The sequence below is a fragment of the Stegostoma tigrinum genome, chromosome 13, assembly GCF_030684315.1.
Source record: "Stegostoma tigrinum isolate sSteTig4 chromosome 13, sSteTig4.hap1, whole genome shotgun sequence".
NCBI lineage: Eukaryota > Metazoa > Chordata > Chondrichthyes > Orectolobiformes > Stegostomatidae > Stegostoma > Stegostoma tigrinum.
The window spans coordinates 8,383,152-8,408,653 of NC_081366.1; the positions used below are offsets into that span (position 1 = coordinate 8,383,152).

At 43.0% G+C, this 25,502-nt stretch overlaps 2 protein-coding genes across 2 annotated transcripts in view; one reads left to right on the plus strand and one right to left on the minus strand.

The window, feature by feature from the left end:
- LOC125458440 (chromosome-associated kinesin KIF4B-like) overlaps positions 1-17,232 on the plus strand; it is a 92,948-nt gene extending 75,716 nt beyond the window's left edge. Inside the window, exons 16-19 of the mRNA XM_048543699.2 lie at positions 3,200-3,337; positions 9,134-9,316; positions 14,704-14,854; positions 16,370-17,232. Of these exons, the coding sequence (XP_048399656.2) occupies positions 3,200-3,337; positions 9,134-9,316; positions 14,704-14,854; positions 16,370-16,470 (573 nt within the window). The 3' untranslated portion in view covers positions 16,471-17,232. The remainder of the gene's footprint in view (positions 1-3,199; positions 3,338-9,133; positions 9,317-14,703; positions 14,855-16,369) is intronic.
- Positions 17,233-22,129: 4,897 nt separating this feature from the next.
- Positions 22,130-25,456, minus strand: slc35a4 (solute carrier family 35 member A4). Its single transcript, XM_048543703.2, has one exon. It carries the CDS (start codon positions 25,411-25,413, stop codon positions 24,442-24,444), a length of 972 nt encoding a protein of 323 aa, XP_048399660.1. The 5' UTR covers positions 25,414-25,456; the 3' UTR covers positions 22,130-24,441.
- Positions 25,457-25,502: the final 46 nt, after the last annotated feature.

A 25,502-nucleotide genomic window follows, 5' to 3' on the forward strand; every position in this document is an offset into this window, starting at 1 on the left:
TCTAACCAACAGAACAATATGGTGGGGTCACATTTAATGCGACTTGGACCCAAGATCACAGTTGAGGCCCCTTCATGGGTACGGAACTTGGCTACCAGTCTCTGCTCGGTGATTCTGCATTGTTGTACATATCAAAGGCCTTGGAGGACACTTAACAGACCTATGATTTGGTCTGTCAACACTCCTGTCACACTATTTATATGATCTCTCTGCCCTTTGATCTCACTGCCTATAAATTCAGAGTCTGTGTGCTTCTCTCACACTTCACCTGACAAAGGAGCAAGGCTCAAAAAGTTTGTGATTTCAAATAGACCTGTTGGACTATAACCTGGTGTTGTCTGACTTCTGACCTCCTTGGAGAGAAGATGGCTGAGGGGAGATCTGATAGAGTTTTTCAAAATCATGGGCACTGGATGTAGTAGATAGGGAGAAACTGTTCCTGCTTGTAAAAGAAACAAGAATGAGAGGGCATAGATTTAAAGAGATTTGCAAAATAAGCAAGGGTGATGTGAGAGAAAACATTTTCACCCAATGAGTAGTTAGGGTATGGAATACACCACCTAGAAATGTGCTGGAAGCAGGTTCAACTGAAGCATCTGAAAGGGCATCGGATGATTATTTGGGTAGAAATGGTGTGCAGGGTAAAGGCAGGAGGTAACAAAGCTGGACTAGGCACAATGGGCTGAATAGCCTCCTGCTGCCCTATAATAATTCTGTGATTCTACAAAAGCCACAGAGCATGTGTAAAAAGGCCGACATCAGAGTTAGATCACGTAAAGCCAAAACCTGAGTCTGTCCAGCCTCATCAGAAAATCTTCTCCTACCATCGCCATATAAATAGTGATGTTTGATAAAAGGCTATTCACGTTCACTCACTGGAAGGTAGGCATTGCCTTTCTACAGCGAACAATTTACTTTGGATTGATTTTATTTGTGTTCTATTACATAAGCTGCCACACAGAGGTCTTCTGGTGCTGTGCTAACAAAGGCATAAGTCCTACCTGTTCCAGAGATTTGTCATAAGATCTCTGAACAGGTACATTGGGAAATAACTAGATGGTCAGCCCTACCATCCAACGACCCCAGTTTTAACTGAACAGACTGATGAGACCTAATTTTAATATTTCTCCTAAAGAACATTTACACCACCAGTTGCAGCTCTGCTTCAGAAGTCATGTCTACCTACAGAGAGTCATTGGCCACTCTGGCCTAAGGGGGTGTCTGATGGTATCGACCAGCTTCTGAAAATAAACGAATCACCCTCTCTCGTCTTGTTTAAAGATAATGGGAAATATCCGGTGCAACTTCACTCTTGCCATGAGGCCTCACTCAAAGGGGAAGGGAATGGGAGGGCAGATTGTCATCACAGGTTAGATAGGAGAGCTATTTAATTAAATAGAATTGACTTGCATTTCTATTGCACCTTTAGGTGGGGTCAGGAAGTCCCAATGTACTTTGCAGTCAATGCTGCATATTTGAAGTACAGTCAAATTGTGCACAGCAAGATCTGAAGTTTAGCGATGTGTGCTATAGCCAGATTATCTGTTTTCAAGTTTGAGGAAAAGGTATTGTCCAGGATACAGGGAGTTTTTTTTGAAATTTGTATATGTGACATGTGCATCACTGTCTGGACCAGCATTTAATGCCCATTGCTAATTGCCCAGAAAGCAGTTAAGAGTCAACCACATTGCTGTTACATCAGGTAAGGACATTTAGCTTCCTTCCCTAAAGGTCGGTATTGAACCTGATGGGGTTTTATGATGATTGTTTCCTGGTTTACGAATGATTTTATTATCACGTGTATTTTACAACGAGAAAAACAGTAAAATACAGTGAAAAACTTTTCCGCTGTTACCATAATCTGATACCATTTTGAATAGTTTAAGTATAAAAAACAAATTAGGAAGGTATAGCTCAAAGACAGTCCATCAGTCCCGACCCAGCTCATCATCAATGAGACCTGCATTGCCTTCCTTCCTCCGCTGCCCTGCTACTGTCTATTCCAGATCTTTTATAAAACTGAATTTAAAATTCACCATCTGCTGTGGTGGGATTCAACTCAGGACCCCAGAACATTACCTTGGTCTCAGGGTTAATAGTCTAGTGATGATACCACTAGGCCATCACCTGAGTCCTGCTGGTAGAGCAAAGAACAGGCCCTTCACCCCATCAAGACTACACTGACACATGACATCTTTCCAAACTAAAAACCTTTTGCCTCTAAACAGTCTGTATCCTTATATTCCCTGCCTATTCATATATCTGTCAAGATGCCCCTTAAACGTTGCTATTGTTCTAGCTGAGGGGGGAGAGAAGGCCCTGTTTTAATAACTCACCCAAAGATGGCTCCTCTGGCACAGTAGCACTCACTCAGTGCTACATTGGAGGTGTTAGCTCATTTATTTGAGTGAAGTCTCTTGGAATGTAGCAGGTGAAGACAGACATTCTGACTCAGGAGCAAGAGAGCTACAGCTGACACCACCCTGGGCATTGGGACTTCCTCGGCTCCCACTATGATCCATGTACCCATGGGCCAGGCACTGTGGTGAATTGCTAGAATGGAGAGAGTGGAGATGGGCACTGCCTCACTCACCTTCTGGTGCCCAAGTGGAAGTTAAATTTCCAGTTCTGGCTTTTGCCACCCATATGTCCCTGGTGGAGTCTTGGAAAATGGTAGGGAATTCCAAAAAGCAGCAAAAAGGGGCTTCTTTTTAAGTTCATTCATGGAATGTGGGCATTGCTGGCTAGGACCACATTTATTGCCCAATTAAGAGTCAACCACATTGCTTGGGGTTTGGGCCCACATGTAGACCAGTCTGGGTAAAATTGGTAGATTTTCTTCCCTAAAGGATGTTTGTGAACCAGATGGGATCTCATAACAATTGGCCACCATTAAACTAACTTTCTTTTCCAGGTTTTTAAAAACTGCATTTAAAATTCCACCATTTGTCATGGTAGGATTTGAACCCATGTCCTCAGCTGATGAGGCTTCAGCTTGAGCTGATGCATTGTAATTCAGTGACATTACTACTACATCACAGCCTCCCCTGTAACTTCCTGATCTGCTGTCAATACTCCATGTGTGAAGCACATGATAAGAATATTGGCCTTCTAGTATGTGAGCTGTCAGATTTAAATATGCAGAATGGCCTTGCCTTCTTTGGGACTGTACTAACTTAATCCTCCTGACATATGGCAGAACACTGCACTGTTCCACACTGAACTTGATCAGCTCTACGCAGCTGCAATGAAGAGGAGGAAAAGGTTGGCAGAAGATAATGCCAGTTTAGTTCAGCGGGAACTGTCGAGGATGGAGCGAGAATTGCAGCAACAAAAGGTAGACTTGATTTGGAGTCAAAACCTTGAGAAAACTTGCACAGAATTGGGGTGAATTCATTTTGTATTTTCTCTTTACCATGAGTAATTTCTGAACATTGACATTTCTGTCCAATCATTGACACATTAAATGACAGAAGTTTATAAAATAGTGAGAGGAACACAAAGAATTGATGTTAGTTGTCTTTTCCCTAGGGTGGGGGATTTCAAGACTTGGCATTTCAAGGGGGCACATTGTTAATGTGAGATAAGAGCCACTTAAAAAAGACATGAGACGCAATTTTTTGCACAGAGGGTGGTTTGCGTGTGGAATGAACTTCCTGAGGGAGTAGTGGATGTGAGCACAATTACAACTTCCAAAAGACATTTGGATAAGAACATGGACAGGAAAGGGTTGGAGGCAAACGGTCCAGGAGCATGCAGGTGGGACTAGTTTGGGGTTATGTTCAGCATGGACTGATGGGTCTGCTTCCATTCTATATGACTCTGATTGCCTTCCTGAACTGAGCCTGTGTGTGTGTGTGTGTGTGTGTGTGTGTGTGTGTGTGTGTGTGTGTGTAAGTGTGAATGTGCGTGTGTTTGAGACTGTGAGTGAGTGAGAGTGTGAGTGTGTACCCATAATTCTGTGTCCGGGATTTTGACACTGAAGGAACAGCGATGTATTTCCCTGTCAAATTGGCAGTGGTTTAGCGGGGAACTCGCAGGTGGTGATGTTCCCACGTATCCTCTACCCCATCATTGTTCTGCCCTCTTAATCTTTGCCCAAAGAAATGCAAACTTTTCCTTTATAAACATTGAAGAGTTAAAACTAGGAACAGTAGGAGGCCATTTGGCCCTTCAAGCTGGCTCCACCATATAATATGATCTAGCTAACATCCAGTACCTTGTTCCCACTTTTGCCCCACACCCTTTAAACCTAAGAACTGTATCTAAGTCCTTCTCAAAAACATTCAATGTTTTGGCCTCAGTTGCTTCCTGTGGCAGAAAATTCCACAGGTTCATCAGTTTCTGGGTGAAGAAATTTCTCCTCATTCAGTCCTAAACGGCCTACCCCATATCCTTAGACTGTAATTCTGGTTCAGGAAGTGTTTGAGATTTTATCCAAAGGTGGAGTATCGTATGAACACCACCTCAAAGAAGCACTAGCAGCAGAAAGAAAGCCAAAGCTAATCTCACAGGGAAGCAGTCATCTGCAAAAATATATCCGGACAAAGGAACTGAGGGCGTTGTTGCTAAGTTTGCAGATGACACAAAGACAGGTGGAGTTCATGTTGAAGAAGCGAGGAGGTTGTAGAAGGACTTGGACAGGCTAGGAGTGTCAGCAAAAAAGTGATGGACGGAATACAATGTTGGAAATTGTGATGATATGAAGAGTGGCATAGACTGTTTTCTAACTGGGAAAGACTTTGGAAATCTAAAGCACAAAGAGACTTGAAAGTCCAAATTCAGGAATCTCTTAAGGTTAACATGAAAGTTCAGTTTACAGTTAGGAAGGCATATGAAATGTTAGCATTAATTTCAAAAAGGCTAGAATACAAGAGCCAAGACATACTGCTGAGGCTGTATGAGGCTCTGACCAGGCAGGATTTGGAATAGTGTGAACAGTTATGGGCCCTATACCTAAGGATGAATGTGCTGGCATTGGAGGGGTTCCAGACGAGGCTGACAAGAATGATGCGGGGGATGATGGACTTGTCATATGAGGAATGGTTGAGATCTCTGGGTCTGCACTCAGTGGAGTTTAGAAGGATGAGAGGGGATCTCACTGCAACTTATAGAATACCGGGAGGCCTGGATAGAGTTGACAGTAAGAACATGCTTCCAAATACAGAAGGGAGACAGAGAGTTTAGTGACATGGTGCAACGAGAACAACATCTCTGTCAACATCAGGCAAACATAGAACATAGAACATTACAGCGCAGTACAGGCCCTCTGGCCCTCAATGTTGTGCCAACCTGTCATAGCAATCTGAAGCCCATCTAACCTACACTATTCCATGTACGTCCATATGCTTGTCCAATGATGACTTAAATGTACTTAAAGTTGGCGAATCTACTACCGTTGCAGGCAAAGCGTTCCATACTCTTACTACTCTCTGACTAAAGAAACTACCTCTGACATCTCTCCTATATCTTTCACGCCTCAATTTAAAGCTATGCCCCCTCGTGCTCGCCATCACCATCCTCGGAAAAAGGCTCTCCCTATCCACCCTATCTAACCCTCTGATTATCTTTTATGTCTCAATTAAGTCACCTCTCAACCTTCTTCTCTCTAACAAAAACAGCCTCAAGTCCCTCAGCCTTTCCTCGCAAGACCATCCCTCCATACCAGGCAACATCCTAGTAAATCTCCTCTGCACCCTTTCCAAAGCTTCCACATCCTTCTTATAATGCGGTGACCAGAACTGTACGTAATACTCCAAGCGTGGCCGCACCAGAGTTTGGTACATCTGCAGCATAACCTCATGGGTCTGGAACTTGATCCCTCTATTAATAAAAGCTAAAACACTGTATGCCTTCTTAACAGCCCTGTCAACCTGGGTGGCAACTTTCAAGTATCTGTGCACATGGACACTGAGATCTCTCTGCTCATCCACACTACCAAGAATCTTACCATTAGCCCAGTACTTTGCCTTCTGGTTACTCCTACCAAAGTGCATCACCTCACACTTGTCCGCATTAAACTCCATTTGCCACCTCTCACCCCAGCTCTGCAGCTTATCTATGTCTCTCTGCAACCTACAGCATCCTTCGTCACTATTCACAACTCCACCAACCTTAGTGTCGTCTGTAAATTTACTAACCCATCCTTCTACGCCCTCATCCAGGTCGTTTATAAAATGACAAACAGCAGTGGACCCAACACCGACCCTTGCGGACACCACTAGTAACTGGTCTCCAGGATGAACATTTCCCATCAACTACCACCCTCTGTCTTCTTTCAGCAAGCCAATTTCTGATCCAAACTGCTATATCTCCCACAATCCCATTCCTCCGCATTTTGTACAATAGCCTACTGTGGGGAACCTTATCGAACGCCTTGCTGAAATCCATATACACCACATCAACCAGTTTACTCTCATCTACCTGTTTGGTCACCTTCTCAAAGAACTCAATAAGGTTTGTGAGGCATGACCTACCTTTCCCAAAACCGTGCTGACTATCCCTAATCAAATTATTCTTTTCTAGATGATTATAAATCCTATCTCTTATAACCTTTTCCAACACTTTACCAACAACTGAAGTAAGGCTCGCTGGTCTATAATTACCAGGGTTGTCTCTAATCCCCTTCTTGAACAGGGGAACCACATTTGCTATCCTCCAGTCTTCTGGCACTATATTCCTGTAGACAATAACTAAAGAACTAAAGAAAACTAAAGAACTGACCATTGACTTCAGAAAGAAAGGAGAACACACCCCCATCTACATCAATGGAGCTGAGGTTGAGAGGGTGGAGAGCGCTAAACTCCTCAGAGTGATGATAATTAACAACCTGTCCTGGACTTACCATATAGATGCAACAGTCAAGAAGGCACAACAACACCTCTTCTTCATCAGGCAGCTCAGGAAATTTGGTATGTCCATAAGGTCCCTCACCAACTTCTGCAGATGCACCATTGAAAGCTACCGTCCGGGTGCATAACGGCCTAGTACGGCAACTGCTCTGCACAGGGCCGTAAGAAACTACTGAAGGTGGTGTGTACAACCCAGACCATCATGGAAGCCGACATTCCATTCGAGGAGATAGTAAGAACTGCAAGTGCTGGAGTGTGAGATAACACAGTGTGGAGCTGGAGGAACACAGCAGGCCAGGCAGTATCGGAGGAGCAGGGAAGTTGACATTTCGGATCAGGACGCAAAATGTCAACTTTCCTGCTCCTCTGATGCTGGCTGGCCTGCTATGATCCTCCAGCTCCACACTGGTTATCTATTCCAACCATGGACTCCATTTACATAACTCGTTGCAGCAGAAAGGCTGCAAACACCATCGAGGACCCATAGCACGCTGAAAATGATCTACAAGCCCTTCCATCAGACAGAAAATACATAAGCCTTAACACAGACACTAGCATATTCAGGAACAGCTTCTTCCAGCTGTTATTAGACTGATGAATGGACTCTCTAGCCTCAAATAAAGCTGATCTTGCTAACACTGATCACACCTACTGAACACCCTGTACAATGTAATCTGTGCGCCTCTAAGTCTTTTTATGACATCTGATCTATACATCCTTGCTTACTATGATGTCTGTACCGCTCATAAACAAAGCTTTTCACTATACTTCAGTACAAGTGACAATCAATCAATCAAACTCACAGGCGAGACTAGGATCCGAGGCCACAGCTTGAGAGTGAAGTGACAACCCTTTAGAACTGAGATGAGGAGGAATTTCTTCAGTCAGAAGGTGGTAAATCTGTAGAACCCATTGCTGCAGGAGGCTGTGGAAGCCAAGTCATTGAGTGTATTTAAGACAGAGATAGCTAGGTTCTTGATTACTAAGGGGATCAAAGGTTATGGGCAGAAGGCAGGAGAATGGGGTTGACAATCATGTCAGCCATGATCAAATTGTGGAAGAGACTAGATGGGCAGAATGGCCTAATTCCACTCATATCTTCTGGTCTTATAGCAAGATGTAAAACATGGTGCCCTGCTTGACAAAATAAAGAGTTTTGTTTTGTTGAGATTGCTCGTCTTTGAAGCAACACCACTTTTTAAGAGTCAGTCATGTTGCTGTGGTTCTGGGCTTACGTGTAGGCCAGACGAGGTGAGGGTGGCAGATTTCCTTCCCTAAATAGCATTACTGAACTAAATGAGGTTTTATAACAATGGAGGGGAATTAGAGTCACATGTAGGTGAGATCAGACCAGGTGGGCAGGCTCTCCTTCCTGAATTATGAGAGAACAGGTCAGATTTGTTCCAGAAATCCAGCTTCTGATGTTGTTTTCAGGAGACAGTTCGGGAAAGATTGAGTTGTCCTGTTTCATTGTCACTCATTGTCCATGGCATGCCAGCCAATGCCTCTCGGTTTCTGCACAAATAGTCCAAAGCTCTCCTGGTCATCCTCCCAACTTACATCCTCTATAAACACAAACTCATCCAAAACTCTGCTTCCTACATCTACACATCAACCAAATCCCACATTCATGGTGTAGCTCCACTGATTAAGTTGGCTCCTGATCAAGAAAGGTGTCAGTTTTAAAAATCACCTTACCCCCTCCCTGTCACAGGAACTGCCTAAAGCCCTTGTACCTCTGAGATTCTCAACGTGACATTGTGCCCACCTGTCACTTCCTTCACACCACCATCAACATCCATGCTGCTTTCTTCCATTCACTCAGGACATATGTGGCTAGGTCAGCACTTATTACCCATCCTTAATTGTACTTGTCCCCTCTGGATTTCCCTCCTGAAGGCTCTCACCTCACTCTTCCAATAAGAGCCCCTGTCAAAACTATAATGTCTTGGTTCAGAGATAGTAGGAACTGCAGATGGTGGAGAATCTGAGATAACAAGGTGTAGAGCTGGATGAACACAGCAGGCCAAGCAGGTCTTGGTTCCTTATCCCAATGCCCTTTGGCTTGGCATCAGTGTTTGGCTTGGTTATGCTCCAGTCCGGAATGCTGCTTTAATGCAAGATATTTTTATTGTAGTCCAGTATCACACCCTTTTGTCTATGGTAATCAGGTGATGATTGGGCAGCCAATACAGCAACTGGGAGGGACCTGCAGTGTTGCACATTCCTTTCCAATCTTTGTGAGTCATCTTGAGCGAAGCCAATTAACTCTTTTCTTTTAGACCAGCCCAAGTGAAAGCACAGTGGCACCGGACGAGTTGCTAAGGCTAAGGAGGGAACGAGAGGTGGTGGTCTTCCAGCTGGTGGCTCTGAGGAGGGAGAAGAATGAGGCAGAGAAGGATCTAGAAGCAATGCACCACAACTACAAAGCCGAGTTGGAGAATCAGAAACTCCAGGCTCTCCAGGTCAAACATTTAAAACAGGATGAGAGTTTGAGAAGTTGTATGTGGAAAAAAAACGCAAAGGAGCATTCAAAGGGAAGCTCAATAAATGTGCGCGGGTCAAATGAGTGGTTCATTCATTTTACTCAATGAGAAATCATGTTTAACCAACTTGTTAAGAGTTCTTCAAAGGAATAACACAAGTTTGTTTAAAAAAACATAACATGGTTAGACTTTTGGAAAGTATTTTGGGCGGCATACTGGCTCAGTGGTTAACACTGCTGCCTCACAACACCAGGGACCCAGGTTCAATTCCGCCCTTGGGGCAACTGTCTATGTTGAGTTTGCACATTCACCCCCTGTCTGTGTGTTCCTCCGGGTGCTCTGGTTTTCTCCCACAGTCCAAAGATGTGCAGGTTAGGTGGATTAGCCATGGGAAATGCAGGGTTATGGGGATAGGTGGAATGCTCTTCAATGAGTTGGTCTGAACTGAATGACATGCTTCCACACTGGAGGGATTCTATGAGTTGATAAGATGTCACATCAAAGGCTCACATGAAAAATTAAAGCTCATAAAGTGTTGGGGGTAATAACACAGACTGAAGATTGGCTGACTGCTAGAAAAAAGAGAACTGGTACAAATGGGTCATTAGCAGTATGTGATAAGAGAGGGCCTGCAGTGGAACCTAAACTTTTCACAATTTACATCAACAGTTTGGATGCAGGAAGCAAAGGCAAGGTCACTAAATTCACTGAGAACACCAAGATAAAGAGGAAGGTGCATTGTGAAGGAGATGTAAGGCAGTTGCAGACAGATATAGATAGTCGAGTGTGTCAGCAAAAATTTGGCATTGGACTCTAACGTGGCAGGAGGGATAAAAAATATCAAAGTTTCACTTAAACAGAGAATAATTGCAGAAATCCAGGGAGGATTCAGATGTGATGGTAAATGAGCCGCAGAAAATTAGTATGCAGCACAGAATCAGTAATCTCATGGAGTGCACTTCCTTATTATGAGGAATTAAATGTAAAAATAACAATATTACGCTTCAGTTATACAGGGGGTTAATGGGACCTCATCTTAAATATTGCATGCAGTTCTGGTCTCTTTATTTAAGTAATGTTGTAATTGTATTGGAAGTGGTTCAGAAGAGATTTACTAGATTGAAATCTGGAATGAGCAAGTTGTCTCATGAGGAAAGGTTGGACAGGCTGGGTTTGTTTCTACTGAAGGCTGACTTGATTGCAGTGTATAAGGTCCTGAATGGAATTGACAAGGTGGATCTAGAAAGAAGGTGTCCTCCTGTGGGTGCGTGCAGGACAAATGGGTTTTGTTTTAAAATCGTTAACCTTGCTCAAAGGGCATTTGGGGGGGCAATAAATGTTGACCCTGCCAATGATGCCGACATCACATGAGTGAATAAAAAAAAGTTAGGCATTGCCGTTTGAGTCCAGAGAAAAAAATACAGTTTTCTTTGAGAAAATCATAAAACTTTGGAATGCTTTGCCTCAGAAGTTGTTGTTAAATTCTTAAGACAGAGCTGGGTAGATTCTGATAGAAAATAAAAAAAAACTGCAGATATAGGAAATCTGAAACAAACACCAAGAACGCTAGAGAAGCTCAGCAGGTCTGGCAGTGTCTGTTTAGAAAGAAACAGAGCTAACATGTATGGAATGAGCTGCCAGATGAAGTGGTGGAGGCTGGTAAAATTACAACATTTAAAAGACATCTAGATGGATACATGAATGGGAAGGGTTGAGAGGGATATGGGACTTGATTTATTTAAGATATCTGGTTGACATAGACATGTTTGACCGAACGGTCCGTTTCCATGCTGTATGCTTTTCTATGACTCTATGAATCCAGTATGACTCTTCTTCAAAATAGAACATTCTCACCAAGTTGCTGCTAGATGTGCTGACTTTCTCCAGCTTCTCTCTGTGGGAAGATTGGTTTTGTTCAAGGGAATCAAAGGTTATTGGGGGGATCGATGTGAAATTTGAAATACAAACAGATTAGCCATGATCTTATTGAATGGTGGAGCCGAATGGCCTACAGCCATGTAAATGTTATGTAAATCAGTGTAAAGTATCACAGGGAACTGCTCAGAGACTGAGGTCGAATCATGTTCTCTAAAGGAGGAGAATATGGAGTATAATAGCGATGAGTAATATTGCCTTCAAACTTGAAGTATTTTGCATTTCTTCCAATTTTTAAACTCCATCAGAGTCAGTGCTAAAGGTTCAAGCACTAGATTCACTGTCATCCGTTTTACATCAGGCCAACACCCAGTCTGTAGCGCCAGGGACCCGGGTTCGATTCCAACCTCGGGTGACTGTCTGTGTGGAGTTTGCACATTCTCCCCGTGTTTGCGTGGGTTTCCTCTGAGTGCACCGGGTTTCTCCCATAGTCCAAAGATGTACAGGTTAGGTGGATCGGCTATGCTAAATTGCCCGTAGTGTTCAGGGAGGTGTAGATTAGGTGGGTTATAGGGGATGGGTCTGGGTGGGATGCTCTGAGATTCGGTGTGGACTTGTTGGGCTCTACACACTGCAGAGACCCTATGATTCCCCTGTCTGTTTGAGTACTGGTACTAACAGGGGAGGGAATGGTAATTGTAAAATTTTGATAAGGTATAATTCTGTGAGTTCAGGAATCTGATGTGTGATATACATGAACAGTTGCTAGATTGAAGAATTCGGTGAAGAATCATAGCATCCCTACAGTGTGGAAGCAGACTATTTGGCCCATTGAGTCCACACTGACCCTCTGAAGAGCATCCCACCCAGACTCATCCTACCCAAGAATCCCGCATTTCCCATGGTTAATCCACCCAGCTTGTACATCCCTGGACACTATGGGGCAATTTAGCTCAGCCAATCCACCTAACCTGCACATCTTTGGTGGACAGTGGGAGGAAACCAGAGCGCCTGGAGGAATTCCACACAGACATAAGGAGAACATGCAAACTCCAGTCATCCAAGGGTGGAATTGAACCCAGGTCCCAGACACACTGAAGCATTGGTGCCAACCACTGAGTTAAAGGTCATAAGGAGAAAGGGAATTCACTGTCCTCTCCACACAGAGCCTTTTCAATCACTGTTTGTACTCATGACAAGTGTGAGTTTGGAACTAAATGTTTAGTCAAAATGTAAAGAGAATGACTTTCACCACAGTGATGTTTTGCAGGGGTTGAAATTCACCCTTTCCATCATCTCATTTTCACAGCGGGTTGTCAGGTCAAGGAGTTCCTGCCAATCCTGTCTCCTGACAAATTGGACAAAAGATGCTAAAACCACTCTGACATCATATTGTGACATGCACAGACACGAGGGGCTGAACAGCCACTTTTAAGGGAATGCTGTTTTGAGACTCCATCAGGTTGATTTATACCAGGGCAAGTCTGACTTAGAAATACAACCGTCTTCAGCTGCTTCATCAATGACCTTCTCTCCATCATAAGGTCAGAACTGGGGATGTTCACCATTGATTACACAATGTTCAGCACCATTCACAGCTCCTCAGATACTGAATCAGTCCATATTCAAATGCAACAAGATCTGGATAATATCCAGGCTTGGGCTGACAAATGGCAAGTGACATTCGCGCCACACCAATACCAGGCAATGACCATCACCATAAGAGACAATCTAACCATTGCCCCTTCACATTCAATGGTGTTACCATCACTGAAACCCCCATTATCAACATCTTGGGGGTAATCATTGACCAGAAACTCAATTGGACTCACCACATAAACACAGTGACTACAAGGGCAGGCCAGTAGTTAGGAATACTGCAGCAAGTAACTCACCTCCTGACTACTAAAAGTCTGTCCACCATCTATAAGGCACAAGTCAGGAGCGTGATGGAATACTCCCCACTCTCCTGGATGGGTGCAGCTCCAACAACACTCAAGAAGCTTGACACCATCCAATACAAAGCAGCCGGCTTGATTGGCACGGAATCCATAAGCGTCCACACCCTCAGGTGCAGCAGTGTGTAGCATCTACAAGATGCACTGCAGAAATTCACCAATGATCCTCAGACAGTGCCTTCCAAACCCATGACCACTTCCATCTGGAAGGACAAGGGTAGCAGATATATGGGAACACCACCTCCTTCAAGTTCCCCTCCAAGCCACTCACCATCCTGACTTGGAAATATATGCCGTTCATTCACTGTTGCTGGGTCAAAATTGTGGAATTCCCTTCCTAATGGCATTGTGGGTCAACCCACAGCTGGTGGGCTGCAGCGGTTCACAAAGGCAGCTCACCACCACATGTTATAACTGTACTCACCTCCACCACTTCCTCTGGCAGCTCATTCAATACACGCATCACTCTCTGTGTGAAGAAGTTGCCCCTTGAGTCACTTTTAAATATTTCCTCTCTATCCTTAAACCTATGTCTCCTAGTCTTGAATTCCCCTGCCCTGGGGAAAGAACCTTCGCTATTCACCTTATCTATGCCCCTCATGATTTTATAAACCTCTATAAAGTCAGCTCTCAACCTCCTACACTCTAGGTACAATAGTTCCAGCCTATCCGGCTTCTCCTTATTACCCAAACCCTCTAGTCCCAGCAACATCCTTGTAAATTTTTTCTGCATCCTTTCCAGTTTAACAACATTCTGAGGACGTTCTTCAACATTCTGAGGGTTAACGAACCCGAAACGTTAACTTTATTTTTTCCTCCGCAGATGCTGCCAGACCTGCTGAGCTTTTCCAGCAACTTTGTTTTTTGTTCCTGATTTACAACATCCACAGTTCTTTTGTTTTTTAACAACATTCTTCCTCTGGTAGGGTAACCAGAATTGCAAACAGTATTCCAAAAGTTGCCTCACCAATGTCTTAAATCTTGCAACTAGAACTTCAAAATGGCAACTCTTGGTCTCTCTCCTGAACCTGCTCAATGTCTGAACTCCCTCAGCCTTATGAGGGAGAGAATTCCAAAGATTTACCAGCCTTTGGGTGAAGAATTTCTTCCTGACCTCAGTGTTAAATGGTTTGTCTTTGAATCTGAGGCAATGTTGCCTGGTTCTATACGCCAGTTAAAGTCAACTACATTGCTGTGGGTCTGGAGTCATGTATCTAGGTGAGGATAGCAGTTACCTTCCCTAGAGAGCACCTATGAACCAGATGAGTTTTCCTTGTTAATCAACAATAGTTCAATGGTAATCACCATAATTCCAGATTTTTGTTTATTGAGCTGAAATTCCACCATCTGCCGTGGCAGGAGTCAAACCCAGGTCCCTGGAACATTATCCCTGGATTAATAGTCTAGCGATAATACCAGTAGGCTATTGCTTCTCACTAAAGCATCAGTTATTCAGTGGACAATTCTGGACCCAGAACACCCTTTGTTATTTATGTGAAAAATAATATTTTTCTTTCTCTCTCTCTCTCAAAGGTCCTTCGTGAATTCCGTGAGGTGTCTCAGTTGAAACTGGATGCATTAGAAAAACGTTATCACAAGTTACTGCAGGAGGCAATTCAGGATGCAGTACAGCTGTCTGCCCAGAAACAGCAGCTGGAGTTAGAAAAGAAACTCTTGAAACAGAGTGAGTGTTTGGTAAATGGTATGAATTAGAGTGGAGGGTTTTGGAGAGGAGAGGATTGGATGGGAGGGGGTTAGATGGGAGGGGCTTGAAGTAGAGTGGATGGAACTGAATATGAGGGTGTTGGCATGGAGGGAGTAGGTGTGGAATGAAGAGAATTGGAGTGGCATGAGGGGATTGATGTGGACAGGAGTGAAGTAGAGGGATTGGAATGGAGAAGCTTAGAGTTTAGAGAGGGAGATTGGATTTGAAGGGACAGATTTGACTGGGGGGGAGTTGAGTGAAGGAGATTAGATTTGAAGGGATGGATTGGAGTGGAGGGAATGAAGTGAGTGGGGATGGAGTGAGGAGGAATTGTTGAAGCAGATTAGCGAGAGTGACTGGATGATTATAGTAAAGTTTGATCATTATGTGTGTTCCATTGCCACTTAAATAAAGACAGCTGCTCAACCAGTTTCATTTGCCATTTTGAAGTTTAATCTAAACAGTGAAGACTAATAACGACTCATGCAGAAGGGGAGGGAGGGCCAGAGCTAATTCCAAAGCTGTGGTTTACATGCACTATCCAAAAGGGAGAGCACTCAGGAGGGGATGACTGCTATCTGACAACGGATTTCCTTTGCCCGGAAACAGGGAAATCCCTCAGGCCCATTCGAGATCCATGAGAGAAGTTCAATGAGGACACACCGACCCCATCAATACACACACACACATACAGAGATGCATGTATACATAGACACACTAACAAAGTCCTGGAATTCTAGCATATCTGTCCAGATGCTCCATCTTCAGTCACAATGTCCCAAGCAACTGTAGTTTTAGTTCCAGTTTCTATGTGGAGAGTTTTCAAGATTGAAATAAGGCTGAGCAGAATTAAACTAGCCCACAACCTAGCCTTCCAAGCATGTGTTCTTTCCAAGAGGCATCTCTGAACTATGCACAAAGTGACCCCTGTGTTGAACAGTGACATGGTGTGAGACATTCCCAATAGATTGAGTTCCTTCCTCTTGGCAATTCACTGGAGTTGGTGTTTAGGAGCTAACTCAGCACACTGGAACGCACGGCAGAAGAAAATGTGGAGATCTAAATGCAGCACTAAAATGCCCGGACAAGAATAAATACTGTGAAAAACTATTTACAATGGCAGAAGGATTGGTAACTAGTGGAGGGGTGGTGGTGTTGGTTTTGAGAGCCTGTATGGATGGCTCTTCAAAGTGCTAGGACAGGTGTGATAAGTTGAATAACCTCTACTGTTTGTTAGAGCTGGTTGTGCATGAAATAGATGCTGTGTTTCCTCTATTAAGCGATTTAGTTGCCTGTAAAACACTTTGGGAGCTCGTGAGGTTGTGAAAGGTGCTATAGAAGCTCAGGTTCATTGTTTTTAATATTTCAGACGTATTGTGCAAATGCATGAATGACACAACACTGTTTTAAACTCTGGGAATGGGTTCTCATCAACTCGTAATCTTCCTAATTCCAAATGACGATGTAATGACCACGTTTTATCTTCATATACAGGAATTGCTGAGCTCTGTGACCAGCTGTCTGCAACTAAACAGCAAGAGGTGATACCTCACCCAGGGGATGCGGAGACACACAGTCATCAATTTCCTCAATGAGGCCAGTCAATTGACAGTTAGGACACACACAATGGACTGCCTTGTGATAGTGGTCTTCAAAAAGATAAAGGCCACATTTGCGTTATTTAAAATTGTGGACTGAAATGAGAACGAACTGCTTTAAAACCAGTATTTTAAAGATTGTTGCGTCTTTTGAAAAGCAAGTAACTTGACCCTCATGGCAAACATCATTTATACAACTGTTTGAACAAGCAGTAATTGAAGTTAGTTTGCAGACAAACTGGAGGTGAGGAGCTGTACACAGATGCAGTTCTGGTTTGCAACAAGAAGTTAATTGGTCTTATGACAAGTTACTGATGACAAAGGTTTTTGCCTGCCAGCAGCATGTACTTTGTTCTCAGGTAACACAGCTTGGGCCTAGGAACAAGAAACAGAGAAATCAGATCTTCACCAGCTCAGGAGTGGTCTCTCTGCAGTCAAAACCCACTTTCAACCTGATGAAAACCAGTTTATCTTTCCTTTCTGCAGTTGCTGTGAACTGTGACTTATAATTGAGACCCTTTACATGGGAACCAGGAAAAGGATTCAGAAAAGAAAGGCTACAAAGTAATATCTGATCAGCAAGAGCCAACTCAACAGATCTTGGCATAAAGGCTGCTGCCTTGCTTTTCTAGTTTGCCCATCATCCATGTGTTTTTCTCTATATGTGTGTGTGTGTGTGTCTCTAATGGGGTGCTTAATATGGGATTTGAATTTTAATTTGTGGTGCTATATGCCAACAGTTTGCAACTGTTTGCCTAAAACAAATAAATAATGGTACTTGTTGATTACAGAACACTGGTCCGAGCTTTCTTTAAATCCTTGTGTATTTATTTTGAAATCTTTAGCTCGAGGAATCATGGGGCTTGATTTTCAGTGGACCATCTCAGACTGTATTGATTGCTGTAAGAAGTGAGATCACAATAGTTTGTTTCCACAAGCCAAGAAAGACAGCAATGAGAAATTACAAACCAGAATTCAAGGCAAAGCTTCGTGGGCAGTTAAATCATTTAACCCTCCGAAATTTGATCTTGAATCTTGAAGTTGTGACTCTATCAAACAATTTGATGGTGTTTTGAGGAAGGGTCACCAGACCCAAAAACGATAAATCTGTTTTTTAATTCACATATGCTGCCAGAGCCTTTCCAGCAAATTTAGGCTGTTTTTGTTCCGGAATTTGATGCTTATTTATATCCTTTTAGATTATTTTTACAAGTTTGTAGGGGTATTGTTGACTGTCTGTCATGCTCTTGAGAAAGTCCCCTTTCTAGTGGTTTGTTGCAACAGAAAATCCTAAAGCCCCTTGAGTGTGCTTTAGGGGCATTGGTGCACATGTTTGATAATGAAGGATGGCAGATTGTTTATTTTAAAATTTCAGAAAGTAAGGGTTTTGATTTGTAAAATGGTAATGGTCACAAAGTTAACTAGCTGCCTTTGATGATTGTAGGCAATGCCTTGATTTATACCATGTATCTGCAGCATCTGAAAATTATTATAATTTACATTTATTTCATTCATGACTTTTTGGCTCTAGAACTCCCTCGTTTGACCTCTTTCTTCCTTCAGAATGTTCCTTAAAACCTACCTCTCACTCAGTATCTGGCTATCTTCCCGATTATTACCTCATGGCTCAGTGTCAAATTTCACTTTTTAACACTCCTGTGACTTTGGGACATTTTATTATGTTAAACGCATTATATAAATAAAATCTGATGTTGATAAGGTGGTTAAAAGCTACTTCTGGTTGGGAAGTAAACTGAGCCAAGATACAATTCAGACAGGAGCTAACTGAATAGTAGAACAGACTCGAGCAGATAAATAGCCTCCCTTCATTACCAAGTACTTTAAAAGAACCTTCTAATTATATCTTACGTTCTTCTAATTATATCTTACACAAAGCACTCCACAGTCACTGAAGCACTTCCTTGAAGAGTAGTCATTGTTGTATTGTAGGAAGCACAGCAGCCAATTTGCACTCAGCAAGATCCCACAAATAGCCATATGATAGAGTCACTGAGGTCTACAGCACATAAGAAGACTCTTCAGCCCATCAATTCATGACCAGCCAACAACAACTACCTAGCTCCCTGACAGTTGCAACAGAAGGGGAGGAGGTGGGAAAGAAGACATATAACACACCTGCCTTCATTGTTCGGGGCGTAGGGTGTAAAAGTTGGCAAGTCACATTGCAACTGTCTCTAAGCCTTTAGCGCGGCCACATTTGGAGTATACAGTGTGCAGTTCTGGTCACCACACAATAGGAAGGATGTGGAGGCTTTGGAGAGGGTGCTGACGAGGTTTTCCAGTATGTTGACTAGATTGGAGTGGCTCAATAAGCAGGGGTTGGACAGACTAGACTGTTTATGCAAGAGTGTCAGAGGCTGAGGGGTGACCTGAGAGTAGTATATAAAATTATGAGAGATGTGGATAGGGTGGATAGTCAGAGTCTTTTTTCCGGGGTGGAAATGCCAAATACTAGGGACATAGGTTTAAGCAGAGAGGGAAAATGTGAAGATTTGAGAGTCAAGGCTTTTTTTTACACAAAGGGTGGTAGATGCCTGGAATACACCATCATAAGAGGTGGTAGATGCAGATAAAATAGCAACATTTAAGAGACATTCAAACAGACTCATGAACAGACAGGGAGCAGACAGATATGGACTGAATGGAGGCAGATGGGGTTAGTTTAGATAGCAGTATGGCCAGCACAGACAATGGTGGGCCAATGGGCCTGTTCCTGTGCTGTACTGTTGTATGTTCCATGTAACTATTCTATTCTCATTTTCCAGCATTTAGTGCTGTGGAGAAAAGGCAAAGGAGTGAGGCTAGTTGAGTTGCTCTTGCAGTCAGCAAGATAACGGGCTGAATGGCTTCCTATGTTATCACCAATCTATGGTTATGAAATCCAATATCTTTACAAATGAGACAGCAGGAATCTCCATACAAGTAACACTGGAACAAGCCTCAAGGAATAGCTTTATAAAATATTTTTAATTTATAACATAACTTATTGATTATGTTTACATTAAGATGACATCACTCTTCCAGAGATTCCAAGTTACATTTCTTTTTTAAAAAATATTAAACAGTCCAAAGTACTTTCCTTTTGCTTAAAAAAGAAAACTAACACCATCTACATTTGAGAGGTCACAGGTGGGTCTGCTTTTCCAATTTGTTTTCAGGTCATTGCAAAATTAAAGTAAATGGACAATAAACCGGTTTAAAAAGCACCCGATTCCTCGTAACTGGATATCAGGCCCATATAACTTGTTCTGACTGCTTTTTATTGCATAATTGGGACAGATCCTGCATATAAGATGGTTGAAGTAGAAATGGATTATAAATTGGAGATCATCACAATTTCATTGCCTGGTAAGATGTTCGGCGGGGGGGGGGGTTGTTGTAGAAACAACTGGTAAGCCAAGGTGGAATTTGCATTAATCTTTCAATCACTGAGTCACTGTGTAATTTCATGAATACCTCATTAATATAAGCTATAAGATAAAAGGAATGTTAAAAAATGAAAAATGTGCATTTTTAAAAATACAAGTTACTTTGATGCCACAATATAAATTATTGTAAATCTCAGAGGAAAATATTTGACAGTACTGGAGAAAATTGTTTAACATCTGAAATGTGATCATAGGTGCCACTGCATGTGTAAGCTAACAGTCTATTAGAACTGGCAAAAAGACAGAAGATTCATTACATTTTTACATGTGTGTGTTAATACGCAGTTATTTTGATAAGCTTTGAACAATTAGCTTGGAGGAAACTGGGAGACAGCATAGACAATTATCCCATGATTTCCTCCGTCTTTAAAGCAATTGCATTCGGCTATCTTCAGGAAATTCTGGGCCAGCAAGACAAACAATATTTATGGCCAATGAAAGCCAGGCATTCTCCTCGAGTATAATTTTAAAGCTTAAGTCACTTTCTGCACCCAAACTAATTGGCTTAAAATCAAAGTGTGAACTCATCCAACAGTCTAATCATTCTTACCTATCATAATGATTCCCCCTTAAATAATGTTAGTCCCTGTGTGTGTGTGTGTGTGTGTGTGTGTGTATGTGAGAGAGAAAGACAGTGTCCGCGTGCATACTTGTTTAAGACAGAATCATCGATTCATCACAGAATCCCTACAGTTTGGAGACAGGCCATTCAGCCAAAAAGCACACACTACCCCTCTGAAGAGCATCCCAGGCCCATTGTCCTAACTTCCCATGCCTAACCTACCCAACCTAAACAACTGGGGCACTATGGACAATTTAGCATGGTGAGTCAAGCTACCCTGCACAGTTTTGGACTGTGGGAGGAAACCGGAGCACGCAGAGAAAACCCATGCAGGCACGGGGAGAATGTGCAAATTCCACACTGACAGATGCCTGTGGCTGGAATTGAACCTGGGTCCCTGGCGCTGTGAGGCAGCAGTGCTCACCACTGAGCCACCGTGCTGCCCTCCAAAGAAAGAGATAAAGATAGTGTGTGTGTGTGTGTGTGTGTGTGCCTGTGTGCGCGAGAGATAAATTTCATCTGGCTGTCTCATGCTGCTCTAGGCAGTTCTGTTGGCTGTGGGCATTAATTTACACCTCTGGGACATTTCTAAATTGGGAATTAGGAGAAGTAGAATTATTTTAATTAACACACGAAATTACATTAATTCATTGATCCTCTAATGTGACCCAGGGCAAAGCACTGCTTAAAATTGTGAATATTAACAAAAACTTCAGCAAATTGTCTTCAGTAATTAAATATTTGCAGTGTTGAGGAAAAGAGTTAAGTGTGTATAAAAGGGAACCTCTTTGCATTAATTGCAACACAATTCCCAATTTAAAGTTCAATAGTTGGACTGAAACTTCACTTTCTACAAAAAAATGCATCTAAAACCAAAACTAAAATGTGCAAAGTTTATGAAAAACCTGAAGTTGGTATCAAAGATATCCATATAAAATTACAAACAAAAACCTTAACATGAAAAAAGTTAAAATACCCTTGTACTTGCTTAGGTGAATTCTGGAGGAAAGGCACAGGATGTTTAGGAGCAATGAAGTGCAATAGTTTCAGCTTTGGTCACCTGTAGCGTGAAAAGACAGGGCAAAGCACCCTCCAAACCATACCACAACCTCCAGAAAGCACAGCTGTGAATTCCTCTTACACACCAACAATTCTCTAGCTTCATCCAACAGCAACATTGCCATTGTGAGCTCACTACATTGAGGTTGGGAGGATGGCATTATCCGGAGAGTCACAGAATCCCTGGGAGTGAGGAGACAAGGGGCAGGACTTTAACATGAGCTGCATTTGGACAGGGATCCCCAATGCATAAGGCAAGTGTGTCACCTCAGCAATTTACAATATGATATTTCCAGCATAAATGAGAATATTCGGTATGAGGCATGCATCGATATGTGTACATTATTGAGTTTTTGATACATGAAGCTGCTACTGCAGCCTTAAAGCAGCTACCTCCGCAGCCAAAGAGCTAAAAGCAAGGACTTAAACCTGAACACTGAAGCAGTTTCTGAAATAATGACTTTCAACTTGGGGAAAAAAAAATTCTCTACATTTCTAATGCTCATTAATACAATGTAACAGTGTACAGCATTTGTATATTTTTAAAATCTTCATATTGCATTATTGCAGAAAAACTAGACAATAGTTATGGAATTTTTGACTGAATTTAAGTATAATATGTAAACACAGTGAAATTATTCCAGATGCACTCAAGTTTTGAAATGTCACAATACACGACGTCACTGTCTATGGTTAACTATGGTATTAACAGACTGAGGACTGGGCCTTGGAAAGATTTTCCAGTAATATATCAAACCTGTTAGAAATACCTCAGTCAGCTAGCACCTTAAAATAAAAGACAAACTTTGCTTTAGACAATTCTCTCGACTTTTAAGTTAGAGGAAAATTGAATCATGGATGCAAGCAGCCCACTGGGAAAAAGATATGGATATATGGCGGAACGTCATATGACAAACTGTGTCCATATGTAACCTACACAGAGTGGTTTTTCTTCACAGGGAAGCTCCAATATTGCTCAGGAGATTAACTGTGGGGAACATCACAACTCACAAAAACCCCTTCTGATCCCAGAGGTCATCACTACACATGAGATGGATGTCCTGATTCTCATGGTAACAAAAGCCCTGTGTTGTCCAGCAGCAGAGGCGGTGGGAGACAGAGGTAGCTGCAGAGGGGTGGAGAAGCACAATGTCTGTTCCCTCAACTGCAGTGAAACAGAGGCAACCTTCCAAGGACTTCTTAATATGCCGAGTTTGCCAGTAAGAATGTGAGAAGCCCCCTCTCAGAGACAGGCCCACTTCCAGCCTATATTCCCTGCTGGATAATCAAAAGGATGGAGCCAGGAAATATGCAACATTCATTCAAGAACTGCCCTCCATTAGGATTAGAATTAGGCAGCTTCCCTTCATTGACCAAGAAAAAGCCCACCCACAAACAACAGGGAAGCTTCACCCTGGGGTGATCACCACTGATCATAAACTGAACCAGGCAACATCACAGAGAACAAACAGTCACAAAGACAAGAAAGTTTCTGAAACATTGTCTGGTCCATGCTGAGTTAGGTCAGCTCTGCAGAAGTTCAAAACGTCAATTTTTAGACTGACTGTTAAGGCTATTGGAGTGTATTTCCACCTCTAGGTCACTTCCCAGAGGCATCCTCCAACCAAATAAAGTGCAATTGTGATGCCACTTATGGTTGAACAGCAGATTGTAATTTGGCCAATTACCAGGACAATGAATGACATCAATGGAACTTCACCCTAATGTTTAATCACTTGTTAAAGATAGAAAGTAGCACAGACTGTGTGAGAAATGGGGTCGGGTCAAGCAGTAATAGTGTTACTAGGCGTCTAGGGCACAGCACGTTTCTTGAGATAAGCTCAAGTTGGATGCATTCTGATGAAAGACTATGCTTAAAATGTGAGATGCTGCTGGGCCTGCTGTGTTCATCCAGCCTCACATTTTATTAGCTTAAAATGTGAAATTGTTTTTCTTCTGCCAGATCTAGTTTTTCTACAATTCTAGCTTCACTCTTGTTTTGGGCTGGTCAGTCAATCTGGATACACTATCTCCACACAAAGGCTTTCAGAAATCTGGAACCCGCTCTCCCAGATCATGAATTGAAGGTTTCCAGACTGGGATCGGAACATTTTATTAGCAGAGGAAAACTGAGGGCCAGCAAAGTGATACAATCTTACTGACTGGCTGACTGAGCAGGCATGGGGTTCGAACTGTCTACTCCTATTCTTACATTCTTATGAAGTAGGGATAGGAGAGCTGAATAGCCTATTCCTCTCTTTAGGACTGAGATCACTTTCCTGTTGAAATAAATAATTAGTAAAAGGACAAAAGGGAAGACGCACACAGAGTTTAAAGTTCTCCCTCACTTGAATTTTCTGCTTCCAGAATACTCAACAGTGTGGATTGGGGACTTGGTTCTGGATTGTCTTCATAGCCAGCCTGAAGTCACACAGCTTCCACTGCACCGAACAAAAACTGTCAGTCAATTTCAGAAAGGACCTCAGAAGTGAAATGATTCTAATCACCTGATTGGATGATTTTTGAAACTTCCAAAAAATTCAAATGAAATTAAGTGGAGAAGATTTTTGTTTAATCTCCTGAGGTGGCAAGCCTTGTGACAAAGAGATGCTAGAAATGAAGAAGCAGTGGCTCAGTCGCTAACAGTAAGAATGTGAAGAACAGTAGTTCCCACATTCAGACATTAAGACAGCTCAATCACATGATGACTCCCTTATTCAACCCACCTTCACTTCAGTGACAAAGTAGTGTCACATGAGGCAAGGTAGACTGAACGTGATGACAGTCAGTGTTGAGAAAACCTAATACAAAAAGGTAATCTATAAAACTAAAACAAATTGGATGGGACAGGGAGGATGCAATCTGAATCCAAATGGACTATGACCCTATCGATCAGTATTACCTAACTTGATAGTAGAGATGAATAGCCAGGCAGATAAGCCCCACTGCCACAAAGAACAATGGGGTGAGCTGCAGGTCAAGCAAGAGGACGGAGAGGGCTGCATTAACTAACATGGAGCAGGAAATGACAAAGAGTCTGGTCATGTTGTTGTTATATTTCATGATGACCGACATCAGCAAGCCATTCAGAGCCTGGCTGCCAATTATTACAGCTACCCAGACGGAGTAGCCCTGGAAGAAACTGGTGGAGGGGGAGCTGGCTGTGTACACCATCAAATTGACAGCAACACCGAACGCATACAGGAACAGGTTCTGGAGGTTGAGGGGCAGTGGCTGGGACTTCAGAGCCCACTCTGTGTACACTGCAGAAAGGCCAGATATTGAGCAGTAGGCAGTGATGGCAATCGCACCCTGCAGAGTGATGTATAGCCGGCCATGGGTCGCTGGCTCCATCCTTCCTGCCCGGCCATGCATGGCATCAGTGTGGCAAACCCCAGCTGCCATCAGCAGGAGCAGCGCCAGCCATTTGCGAGCAGGCAGCCACTGGCGGAGCAGCAGGCTGTAGAAAGCAGCAGTGGCTACAATCTTGAGGTTGCTCAGCACCTGAAAGGTCACAGGGTCCATGTGGTGCTGCATATGGACGACCAGGTTGTTGTTGACTGCGTAAAGGGAGGCGGGCACAGCAAACGGGAGGGCTGCCCACACTGAGATAGCTCCCCCACTGGTGAAAGTGCTACGATCACGAGCTAGGAACAACACAGAAGACACGGCAAGCTTTGCCAGCTCGACCAGAACCACAACGGAGGAGGAACTGAACGGCACGTTCCCGCCCACCTTACACAGGCCGATCAAAGGTGCATGCGAGCCGTAGGCAAGAACGGAGAGAAGCAGCACGAGTCCCCAGCCAAACTGGCCCCTCATCCGACCCATCACAGGAGACAAGCTGCCAGGATCTTCAACAGTTTCCATTTCTTTTCTGAAGCAGCTCGCCAAAAAACACCTTCATTCACGTGAGACAAATGTTGCTGGGTTGGGTACAAGGCCAGGATAGATGCAGT

Bases quoted from the DNA above. Each gene is read 5' to 3' on its own strand.
- slc35a4 (XM_048543703.2), bottom strand. From the start codon at position 25,413: ATGGAAACTGTTGAAGATCCTGGCAGCTTGTCTCCTGTGATGGGTCGG.